Below are 11,877 nucleotides of genomic sequence, written 5' to 3'. Positions count from 1 at the left end.
TAATGAACTCTTGAATCCCTTGTAAGAACCTTGTAGAAAATCGTTTACTACCATACATCCAACTCCGATCCATTTTCAACCACTAAAGATAAAACAATATGACCAAATTTTGTCAAAGGTTAGAATATAAACTAGGCTATTCATATCATTATAAATCCATGGCTTCCAACAAAACCTACCATAACTAATAACAAGTTCCCATAGTACAATTCATTTCACATCACAAATTCACAAACCCGAATTTTGTAGCACACCCAAAACATCATTTCATAACCTACACAAACCATCTCATAAACCTAAACAAACCCAAAAATTCATTTCATAACCTTAATTCAACAAAACCTAATTGTAATAAACAAATAATTTCAACAAAACCAACTATTACAATTCACCAAAAACTACAATTAAAATTCAACAAAACCTAAATCTTAAATGTGCACAATTAAAATTCAATTAAATAATATCCACAATTAAAATTCAATCTTAAAATTCAACTAAAATGTACCATTAAAATTCAAACATAATATCCACAATTATAATTAAAATGCACAATTAAAATTCAATTAAATAATATCCACAAAATAAAATTTAAATGTACCTAATTAATCGATGGAGCAATTGAAGAGAGGAGGGCCAGCGGCGTGGCAGCCGACGGCGTTAGCAAGCAGCGGCGACAGTGACCTGTGAAGAGGCCGGGGGTTGAACGACGATCAGGGGGCGGCGACGAGCAGGAAGTTGGAGGACAATGAGCTGTGCGAAGAGGAGGTTGACGCGGCAGGAAGACGAACAGCAGGTCGAGGAAGACGGAGGTTGACGGCGGAGGACGAGGTTGACGGCGGAGGACGAGGAAGGCCGAGGAAGTTGGAGGAAGGAATTGAAGCAGTGAGGGGTGAAGCTTTTGCAATTGGGTTTCAATTTAGGTCGCTGTGGAATATCGCATTGGAGAGCTAGCTAGCGCCAACAAAATTAAATTTTAGAAAAAATTCAAAACATCATTTGCGTCGCAGAATTACTAAACTGCGACGCAAATGACTCTAGGATGCCCCCCAGAGTCATTTGCGTCGCAGATTAGTAAATCTGCGACGCACTTGATTGAGTTAATTGCGTCGCAGTTTTACTAATCTGCGACGCAAATGACTCTGGGGGGCATCCTAGAGTCATTTGCGTCGCAGTTTAACAAAGCTGCGACGCAAATGACTAAATTTTATGCTAAAATTTGTCATTTGCGTCACATGTTTAGAATGGCGTGGCAAATGCGGGGATGCAAATAAGCCTTTTTCCACTAGTGTTTGATTGTAACGTCATTCCGTCGGGATGTAAGTTTTTGGATCACCCGACGGTTGTTGTAGAACCTGCTTTCTAATTTAATATAATCCCAGTTATGCGTTAAAAATATTTGGTTATTGGCAATCCTAGAGAGACTTCAAACCAGAGAAAAATTTGAGTTCGTACAGACGATATATGTCTCATCTGTGACAAAGATAGAATATCTCATGAGAGTTGATATAGAGAAAGAAAGAGCAGATCCATTTACACCATTAGAAGAAGAAACTATATACTTATCAAAATATGATTAACTCTAATTAATACATAATTAGTTTTTGGGCCCGGGCAATGCCCCGGGTTAATACATTAATAACATTTGCATTTATTTATTTTTATTTTCACAATGATAACATGAAACATGTCATGTCTTAGTGATAATCTATGAGAAATTTAAACTAGTAATTAATTAATTAGATTAAGCCGAGATTATTCTGATTAATGAAGCTCTAGTCCTAGCTAATTGCTTTAAAATGTTGTTTAAACCGTCTTCAATCCCTCTCAAACAAACCTCCAACAACTCTAATCTCTTCTTAACCAGATCACAATCAATACAGTCTTCTCCATTATGAAATCCATGTAATACAACATCAACATTACTCAACGCATTCCCATTTTTGTTCAATTTCGCTTCATGCTTATTTTTCTTCGAAATGAAACCAAATTTGGTGGATTTAGACATTATTGAGGAAGACGACTTCAATGGCATAGCCAAGAATCGTAGAAGTGAGTCAAGTACTGAAATGTTTATAATACTAACACATCTCAGTACTCTTATCACCTCAAATTCGGCATTATTATTGAACTCGCTCCCAGATATTAAACTCCCTTCAATTTGCCTTAATTCCAAGGCAAGCCCTTTAGCAGTTTTTACGATCTCTTTTCTCATAGAGAAATAGTCTGAAATATCTGTCTCGTTGTTGAAGCATCGAAACGCTCTAACTGTTTCTAATAATCTCAGCAACATCTCTTTTGAAGCACCGCAGATTTGTAGGAGTTTCGATGATCCTTGAATCAAGGGTGCTTCTTTTTTAAAAAGAGTGAGTGGAAGTGTTTGGTTTGCAACAAGTGGTAAACAAAGTACATTATTAACACATTTATACAACGTAGCTAACCCTGTTAAGCCAATGCATACTGTTTCGACTACAGATGTTGATGCTGCTTCTGCTTTTCTTAGCTTCATCAATTCGTTGTCGATCTTTTCAAGTATTGGGTTCGATTTCGGTGGGAAGCTAGCTGATCGAACATGGTTCCAACTAGCCATTTTTAATACTTTCAAAAGGGGGTTGCTATATATTTAGAGTTAAACTAGTGTTTTGTTTTTGAGTTAGATGGAAACTACTACCTAGTTGTTTTTATAGGGATAGAAAAATGGGACATAAACAGCTAAGAAGGGGGTTAAGTCAGAGATTGTAAGATACTTCTCCTTGTTTTGTTGGCAAAATTAAAACCATAAATGGTTATTATAGTATAACAGCTAGCTGTATTTGTTACTCCGTGTGGGTTGTTTGCTGGGTAGCCTGATACCTGAGATTTTAATACATAATTTAAGAAAGGTCTGATTTTTAGTGAATGGACAAAAATACACGGTTTATTAACAATTTGACACATACCCCCAACAGCAACCCCTACAAATATAAATAAATGATCGAAGAGTCAGTTTCATATATCTCCATCATGTATTCATGTTATATTGCTACACTTATTTGAAATGGATACATCAATTCAATTGCAATTCGGTCACATATCTCATGGAAATAGAGATAGATACCTATACAACTTACCCCACTACAGTTGTCCATTCAAATATTTCGGCTTGGATTTGCATTTTCCTCCAATAATGAGCCCATATGTTCATGATGGAATCTCGTGAACAAGCTTGATCAAATCTCAGTCAATCATCCAATAATAAATAAACGAATACATAAATGTTTTGAAGTTAACAACACTATCTAAATTTTGATAGTTCAAATTAGGTTCGCGAAAAGCTCGTTCGTATCCTCTGTTTATAGTACATACTCGTTCGTCTTCGTTTATAAGCTCGTTCAAACTTGAATTTAGCTCGAACAAGAATTTGTACGAGCTATCCATGAGATAAGATTGTACAACGAAAAAGTTAAATGAGTTAAGCTTGAACAAGATAAAATAAAAGCTCACTAAAACACTGGGCTGGCTCGATTTCTGAAATTTCTTTTCAAGCTAAGCTCGAACAACCAAATATTTGGCTTGACTCAGCTCGTAGACCCTTCCTAGAAGGTAAGTCCCTCCCGGCCCATTGGTGTTTGTCTAGGTGTTGTGTTTGGGCATTTGTGCCTTTTTTTTTGGCCATATATTCTTCTTCCTTACCAAAAAACAAAGACTCAGTTCGTTGACATGCCTTTGTATAATTGGTTGTACCTTAAACATGATATCACCAAGGTCATTTCTTTGCACATTTGCTTGTACCTTGTGACTACAACGGCTAAAAAATAGGATTACTTATACCTTGCTAGCTAGATACAACGATCATATATATATGGACTGGTTAGATCTTTAGGTTATGTGAGGGTTAGTCTAATTTGAGATCGCATTGAGTTAGTTGGGGTTTGGAGTGGACTGATGCAGGTTATTTTGAGTTTGTGTCAAGTATAGTTCAGATCATTTTAAAGTTTTACGTCAAATGTTTGATAAGACCGTCTTTACTTCGTTTGGTCATGTCATGCATGTTTGTGTCATTAATTAATTAAAAAAATACTTCCTCCGTTCATAAATACTCGCAACGTTTGTTACTTTCACGTATACCAAAGCATAATTTAAATCGTCAATATTTAAATTTTATTCAAGCAAAAATCATAAAAAGTTGATATTTTAAACATACGTATTGAGACGAATTTAACAAGATCTCACATGACTATGTTTTATTTAACATATAAATCACCAACAATAGTCAAAATGAAATATGTGAATAGTGTAAAAATATCAAATGTTGCTAGTATTTATGAACAGAGGAAGTAAGAAAGAAGGATATTACAAAGTAGGGGATAGGAGATTCAAACCTATGATATAACGTACACATACATGCCCTCGATTTTAACCACTAGGATAAACTTCATTGATCAGAGTTTGGTGAATTCCAAGTTGAATGCTAAGGTGAAGTTTGGTTTTGTCCATTGGGTCAGCCACGTTATATTAGATTATAAAAAGTGCAAACTAGCACAATTCGTGTCTTCGATTGCTCGTAGAGTTGTAGTGCCGCCTAAAGCAAGGGATGATCTTCCAAAGGGGTTAGTCGAGTCAATCCCATTTGCATGGATCAGGTTCACGCTAGGAATTTTACGGCTTTTAAAGATGACATGGACAAGCAATGTTTATGTGATTCAAAAAATCCGCGGCCTATATAGTAACTCTTACGTTGATATAGTTTGCTTATATGCAATATAGTTACTCTACTAGTCATACTGTAAATTTTAACAATATAATTATAAATATATGCGACATAGTTACTGCATAGATCATATAGTAACTGTTAAGTTGATATACTTGTACTTGTATGTAATATAATTACTCTAATAGTCGTACAATAATTTTTTTGATATCATTTTGATAAGAATTCAATTACTTAATAATGTATACACAAAGATATCGACTGCTTTATATCATATAGTAAATATTTCTATCGTATAGAAATAGTTACTCTTCTATATCATATAGTAACTCTTTCTATTCTATAGTTACTGTTCCGGTGTTGTAAAGATGGAAACAATGGGCTTCGAATGAAGGCCCTTTTGTATGTGTTGAAGATCTTGCTTGTTTGAATGAGTGGAGTCCGAATTCACCTGCACAAGAGCAAAGTCACTAGCCTCGGGGGTGTTTCCGAGGAAAGCCCCTCCGATGCCTAAGTAAGAATGATGCTCGGATTCTAGAGAGAAGTTCTCTAGAAGAGTAGTCTTAAGGCGGTAAATTGGACGTACCTTGAGGTGTGAGCCTTGGCGGCCTATTTATAGTGTTTGCATAATAAATGCCCATAGGTCATTTATTGCTATTGGGCCTTGGGCCTTGATGGATGGCTGACTAGCCATTGGTGGGTTTGATGCTGTTTGTTTAGAGCCATTGGGCTTTGGACTTAGTGGCCCAATTGAGAATCAATTGGGAGCCCAAACAACATGCCCCCCAGACCCGGTCCATTTAGAATTAAATGGGTGGGTTTCCAGCTGTCAGAAGTCCGAAAGTTCCCTCTCTTTTTCTGAAAAGGGATGATTTGCATTGATGACAAGTGTTGGGAGTTGTATTGTGCCGTGGAGATCGTGGGTTGAGGAAGTTGATGCGCCCCTTTTCTTTTCTATAAATACGGGGTGCATTGCTCTTTTCGAACTTTTTACTCCTTCTTTCAGACCCTTTCTCTCTCTAAATTCCGGCGATCGCAGTGCAATTTGTTTCTTCAGATCTACGAAATTCGGCCAACTTTAGACTTCGGGAACTTGTGTTGTTCGTTTTATCGGCGAATTCCGCTTCGGAAAAAGGTAATTTGTTTCTGAATTCTCCTTTTTTCTTCGTTTTTCCTTCTACCCCTCAATCTCAACCCTAGACCGAGAATTCGCGGCCATGGCAAAGAATAGGGGCAAGAGCAAGTTCGTCGTTGGCTCCTCTAGTGAGAGGGAGAACGTGCCTTCGGGAAGGTTACCGAAAACTTCGAGGGGTCGGCCTTCGGAGAGGCCAGTGGAGAGGCGTTCGACTGGTTGGGATGCTTCGAAAGATGATGTTGTTGGCGGGTCTAGCGTGTCTGAACGCGCAACTTCTGGTAAAAAGGCTGGCTCTTCGGGTGTGCGCCGCTCCTACCCTGAGTTTCCAGTTCATTGGACTGAAGCTGATCCGCAGGGCAAGTATGCCCCGATTCTGCATGAGACCACTAAGATCGATGGTCCCTTGGAAAAATCGGTCAGTGGTGACTGGTTGGTGGAGGCGAAGCTGGGGCATTACCATCGGAGGGCCGAAGAGTTATACGGAATCCAGCACGCCTTGGGGTACTGGTGCGAGCTTCCCGACCAGGAGCGTCCTCGGGTGACTCATCCGCCGAGGGGGTTCATCTCTGTGTATACTCATCATTTGGAGAACGGCCTCCGCTTTCCTTTGGATCCCTTCGTATCCGAGCTCCTGGTGTCGTACAACATCAGTTTGGCCCAGCTTACCCCCAAATCTATGAGGCACATCATCGGATTTAGATGGGTGTGCGATTTTATTAACTTTCCATGCTCTGTTGCCGTGTTTCGGGATCTGCACGATCTGTCTTTCAACCACGCTTCCAAGGGGGATGGGTATGGTTGGTGGACCATTATCAACAAAATATCCCGAAGAAAGGGGGAGCCGAACTATATTACGGCCTACCCTTACCTCAGCTCTGATCATAACTGGAAGACGGAGTGGTTGTTCGTTCGTGTGCCGACAGATCCGAAGCATCCACATTTTTACCGCCCTCCGAAGTGGTTTGTGACTCCTGATCCTGATATGCGAAGCGTGGCTGCTCCGGATCGGAACCATCACCACTACGTGGATCTCCTCCAGTGGTTTTTGGCTCGGGAGGACAACTACAAATTGCCGTCCAACTGGCTCCCGAACCTCAACTATATCTTGCGGGAGGACATTCTTGCTGTTGCCGGTCTCAGCAGGATTTTTGACAGGGGTAGGTGTCTTTCGGCTGGGACCGTGCTTTAGTAAGTTTGTCCTCCTCCTTTTTGGTCTCGTTTTACTGATTTCGTTTTGTGCTTTGTTTCTGCAGAGTACGGCTTTAGCTGCGTTGATCCTGTGGTCTTGGGTATTTCTTTGGATCTGAAGACCATTCACGACTCGGCCCCTGATTATAAGTTCGGGAAGGAGAATCCTCGTAATCCTCGTTTGAAGGATTACGTGTTGTCTCCGTCGGGTGTCGCTCGGATATCTGAAGTTCGAGCTGATCCGTGGGATTCTGCCTCTTCTCCCGAAGCTGTTCCAGTGAAAGTCGTGCTCCCTGATTTGAGGACAACCTCGGATCCGGTGAGTGTTTCTAATCTCGAAGTCTTTTGTTTGTCTTTCTTTTTGGTTGGCCGTCGGCTAACGTCTTGGTCCTGGACCATCTTTTTAGGGTCCTGGGACTGACGCTGTGCCGCGTGCCGTTCCTTCGGTTTCATCTCCGGCTCGGATAGATATCTCTTTATCTAGGAACCGGGTACTTCGCGATTTTTCTTTATTCCTTCCTTTGTCTTGTTTTACATTTATTGACCCTTGGTTTCTTCTGTTTAGGATCAGCGCAAAAGGAAGAGCAGCACTCTTTTGAGGCCTTCTGCGCATCCGAAGAAGGCGAAAGCTGATCAGTCTTCGGAGAAGGTATTTGTTCTGACTTAGAGCTTTTGTGGTCTGTTCTCTCTTTTTCTGAAACTGACCTTTGAGCGTTTGCCCTGTAGGAAGTGGTTTCGGAAGTCATGCCTCCTCCCAAAAACCTCCTTCACTTCATGCCCTTGCCCGGGCAGAAGTTGAAGAGTGTGGTGGTTGTGGAACCGCCTCCCGTGGACCAACCGCTGGCTGAGGAAGATACCATCCCTTCTCCGCTGAAGCCGTCTGCTGCTTTAGGGATCGAGATCCAGGATATAACCAAGGTGATGGAGGCAATTGAAGCCGACCTTGTTCCTGGCTCGGATGTCCCTATTGTGGCCGAGCAGAAGGAAGAAGCTGCTGACGTTTCTCTCGAAAGGGAGAAAAGTCCGGATAAGGAGATGGTGGATCTCACCGAAGCTCACGTAGAGGTTCCCGAAGCTGAGAAGGAGGAACCCGAGCAGGGTCTGACGAGGAAGAGGCGTCATTCGACCTTGGGCTCCACTTCGACCTCGGCCCTGGATAGACTGATCCACGCTGACCCTTGCTCGGATGTTCCGCTGAAACGGATCCCCGAGGAGGTAAGGGAGGCGATGGCTCGCTATGCCAGAGCTCCGGTTTTGGGGGAGAACCCCATGGCTCACGTGGGATCTTTGGTGGGTCCCGAAGCTGCACGGGAGAATCTTCTTCGGGCCAACCCGCAGTGGAGGGTTCCTGGAGCTGAGGAGAGGAACCCAGCTATGATGGCCCAATATTATCTGAATGAGGTAAGTGTTGGAAATTTTGTTTTGAGTTCCGTTTTTTTTGGTTTGTTGTTTTCTTCTTTCCTCATCTTTTCTCGTCCTTTCTTCTTTCCCAGGCTGTTTTCTGGTCCTCGTTCGCTTCCGAGTGTAGCTCGGTTGAGGAAAGGCAGCTGAGGAGGTATCAGGAGGCTTATGCTCGTGATATCCCTGTCTTGGACCAGAAGGCTGGGCAGCTCATGGCCGAGATGGTGGACCTCAAGCAACTGTACCTTCAGTACAGTCGTGAGGCTAGGGAAGCGGCGGAACAGATCGGGGCCGAAGTTGGGAAGCTCACTTTCCAAGTTGAAGAGGATGCTGAAAAGATAGCTTCCTTCGACAGGGAGAGGAGAGAAATGGCTGCCAAGTTTGCGAGCGAACTTGAAGAAAAAGACAGTCTTCTCAAGGAGATGACGTCTAAATTTGAGGCGGCCATTAAGCAGAGCCAGGAAGCGGAGGCGAGGCTTCAGCAGTTTATCAAGCACCGGGAGATTGTTCAGAATCAAGCTGACAAGGTGCCCGTTCTCCAGCTGAAGATCCGAGAGAAAGATGCTGCCATTCGGAAGTTGGAGCAAGAGAGAGTTGACCTCTACACTGCTGATCAGTGTAGAGAGCAATACTGGAATGGCATCCTGGGTGCTCGGCGGATGTTCGCGAAGCATATGCCTCATTTCCCTTGGAATGAGAAGGTTCCGCTCTGGATGAGGGCCCAGGATCACTTGGTGGAGTGCCAGGCCGATCGAGACGAAGCTGAAGCTGAACGCCAAGCTGCTCTTGCAGAGGCTCGGGCCCAGAAGGCGGCTTCCGAAGGTGATACTACTGCTGGGGGTTCTTCGAAGGATGCTCCTCTGGGGGATGCTCCTGAGACTCCCAAGAGCTAGGGATTCGGGCAGTCGTCTTCTTCAGAGTCGGTCGGTTCCAGTTGAGGACTTCCGAACATGTGCTTGCCTTTCCCCCTTTTGCCTCGGCGCTGCGTTGTACTTATTTCTTTTTTGTTTTCTTTAGTACTTCGGTAGGCCGGTATTGTCTGTTGATGGCTGCCGATTTTAACTTGTTTCATTTTGTTTTCAATTTTTGAGGTTTTTCGATGTATTTGTACTTCCCCCAAATATTGAATAAAAAATGAATGTTTGTTACTTGGCTGCTTCTTTTCAACTTGTTCTTTCGCAATTTTTAGGTCTTTAAATCCGTAGATTTCTCGAGCTCCTCTTTCTGTAGACTTGCTAAAAACCTTTTGATCTTGCGAGCTCTTTAAATCCGTAGATCTGTTAAGAGACTTTTTAACTTTTGCGAGTTCTTCAAATCCGTAGATCTGCTAAGAGGCTCTTTGACTTTGTGAGTTCTTCAAATCCGTAGATCTGCTAAGAGACTCTTTAGTTTTGCGAGTTCTTCAAATCCGTAGATCTGCTAAGAGACTCTTTAGTTTTGCGAGTTCTTCAAATCCGTAGATCTGCTAAGAGACTCTTTAGTTTTGCGAGTTCTTCAAATCCGTAGATCTGCTAAGAGACTCTTTAGTTTCCAGACTCTTCAAATCCGTCGATCTGCTCAGAGGTTTGGATTGTTCTTCCGATCTCTTGTGGTTCGGAAACCTGGGCAAGAGATCGCTAGTCTGCCTCTTTAGTTATGCCTTCGGCGATCCGTGGATCTGAGCCGGAGTTTTATAACTTGATTCGAGCGACTGTTTGTTGCGAACAAATTTTATTAGGGTACCGCGAATCCGAGGATTCTGGACGGTTCCCTGAAGTGTATGATTTGGTCATTTCTTGCATTTTATCAAGGAATGGGCAAAGTCAACCTGTTTTTAGTCTCGGATTGATCAGATCCGAGGCTGCAGATATATATAAAGGGACAATAAATGTAGAGATAAGTTCAATGAAACACATGGTGCCAAATGGCTTTCCTCTTCTCATTAAACAACTTACTTGGTTTACAGACAGAGATCATACAAAATATTTCTTGAGAACATCGGTATTCCAATGGTTCTTCAGAATTGTTCCATCTAACTGTTTCAGCATATACGTGCCTGGCCTTTTTTCGGAATGGATGATGTATGGTCCTTCCCAAGTGGCTGAGAGTTTGCCATGGATCCGTCCTTTCTGAACCGAGGCGGCGTTTCTGAGTACTAGATCACCGACTTTTAGGGGTCTGGCGTTGACTCTTCGGTTGTAATGCTTGTTGACCCTCTGCAAATAGGCTGCGTTGAGTGTCCTTGCATCGTTCCGAGCTTCATCCAGTAGATCGAGAGCTTCGGATAGAAGTTGGTTGTTGCTTTCTCCTTGGAGCCCATCATACCTGTTGTATGCCTGGATCCTCAGGCTTTCTGTTCCGATTTCCACAGGAATTACTGCTTCGGATCCGTATACAAGGTGGAACGGTGTTTGTCCGGTAGCTTCTTTTTCAGTGGTCCGAAGGGACCATAGCGTTCCGGGTAGCTCTTTTAACCATTTGTTTTTGTCATCCTCGACTCTTTTCTTGAGTGCGTTGAGGATGAGTTTGTTAGCGGCTTCGGCTTGCCCGTTGCTTTGTGGGTGACAGACTGCCGAGTACGCTAGGTGTATGCCGAACTGTTTGCACCACTTTTGCAACGGGGTGTTGTCGAACTGTTTCCCGTGGTCGAAGACCATCAGTCTTGGTATGCCGAACCTTGTGATGATGTTCTGCCATATGAACTTGCGGACCTGAGGTTCGGTGATGGAGGAGACAGCTTCGGCTTCGATCCATTTGCTAAAATAGTCGACTCCTACAATCAACCACTTCTTCTGGTTCGTCGCTGAGGGGAAGGGACCAATGATGTCTAACCCCCACTGTGCGAATGGTAAGGGATACAGTGTTGATTGTAGAGTTTGAGCTGGTTGATGGATGGCTGGTGCGAACTTTTGGCATTTCTCGCATTTCCTTGCCATCTGCTTTGCCTCGGAAACCATAGTGGGCCACCAGTACCCAGCCCGAAGGGCTTTATGTGCTAATGTCCTACCTCCAATGTGGTTTCCGCATATCCCGAGGTGGATTTCCCTTAGGATGTAGTCAGCGTCTGTTGGACCCACACATTTTAGCAGCGGAGCAGAGAATGATTTCCTCATGAGCTCTCCTTCGGCGCTGATGATGAACCATCTGTTGAATCTTTTCAGTTTTCTCGCTAGCAGCTTATCTTCGGGAAGTTCTCCCCTTTCTTTGTATGCAACTACTGCGTCCATCCAGCTAGGTTCGGTACGTAAGCTGCATACTGTGGTGGGTAGCAAGTCGATGCTTCTCTCTTGGTGAACTTCCACGTGGACCGACCTGTTTAGGTCGATGAGTGTTGAGCTTGCGAGTTTTGACAGTGCGTCTGCTTGCGTGTTCTGTCCTCGGGGAATGAGGATGACTTCAAAGGATCTTAACTTTGACGTTAAGGATTTAATTTTTGCTAAATAGGCTGTCATGCTGGGCCATTTGGCCTCATACTCCCCTCGGATCT

General features: G+C 43.0%; 2 protein-coding genes across 2 annotated transcripts; one reads left to right on the top strand and one right to left on the bottom strand.

Moving 5' to 3' along the window:
* Window positions 1-1,529: 1,529 nt before the first annotated feature.
* On the bottom strand, window positions 1,530-2,759 carry LOC110800391 (uncharacterized). Its single transcript, XM_022005695.2, has one exon. It carries the CDS (start codon window positions 2,585-2,587, stop codon window positions 1,742-1,744), a length of 846 nt encoding a protein of 281 aa, XP_021861387.1. The 5' UTR covers window positions 2,588-2,759; the 3' UTR covers window positions 1,530-1,741.
* A 4,456-nt stretch (window positions 2,760-7,215) lies between these two features.
* LOC130464136 (uncharacterized) lies at window positions 7,216-9,898 on the top strand. The gene is made up of 5 exons (XM_056833555.1): window positions 7,216-7,329; window positions 7,418-7,501; window positions 7,576-7,659; window positions 7,737-8,411; window positions 8,504-9,898. Exons 4-5 carry the CDS (start codon window positions 7,755-7,757, stop codon window positions 9,302-9,304), a joined length of 1,458 nt encoding a protein of 485 aa, XP_056689533.1. The 5' UTR covers window positions 7,216-7,329; window positions 7,418-7,501; window positions 7,576-7,659; window positions 7,737-7,754; the 3' UTR covers window positions 9,305-9,898.
* Window positions 9,899-11,877: the final 1,979 nt, after the last annotated feature.

The sequence above is a fragment of the Spinacia oleracea genome, chromosome 6 (assembly GCF_020520425.1).
Source record: "Spinacia oleracea cultivar Varoflay chromosome 6, BTI_SOV_V1, whole genome shotgun sequence".
NCBI lineage: Eukaryota > Viridiplantae > Streptophyta > Magnoliopsida > Caryophyllales > Amaranthaceae > Spinacia > Spinacia oleracea.
The sequence above is the reverse complement of the archived record's forward strand: the minus strand, read 5'-3'. Positions and strand labels throughout refer to the sequence as shown.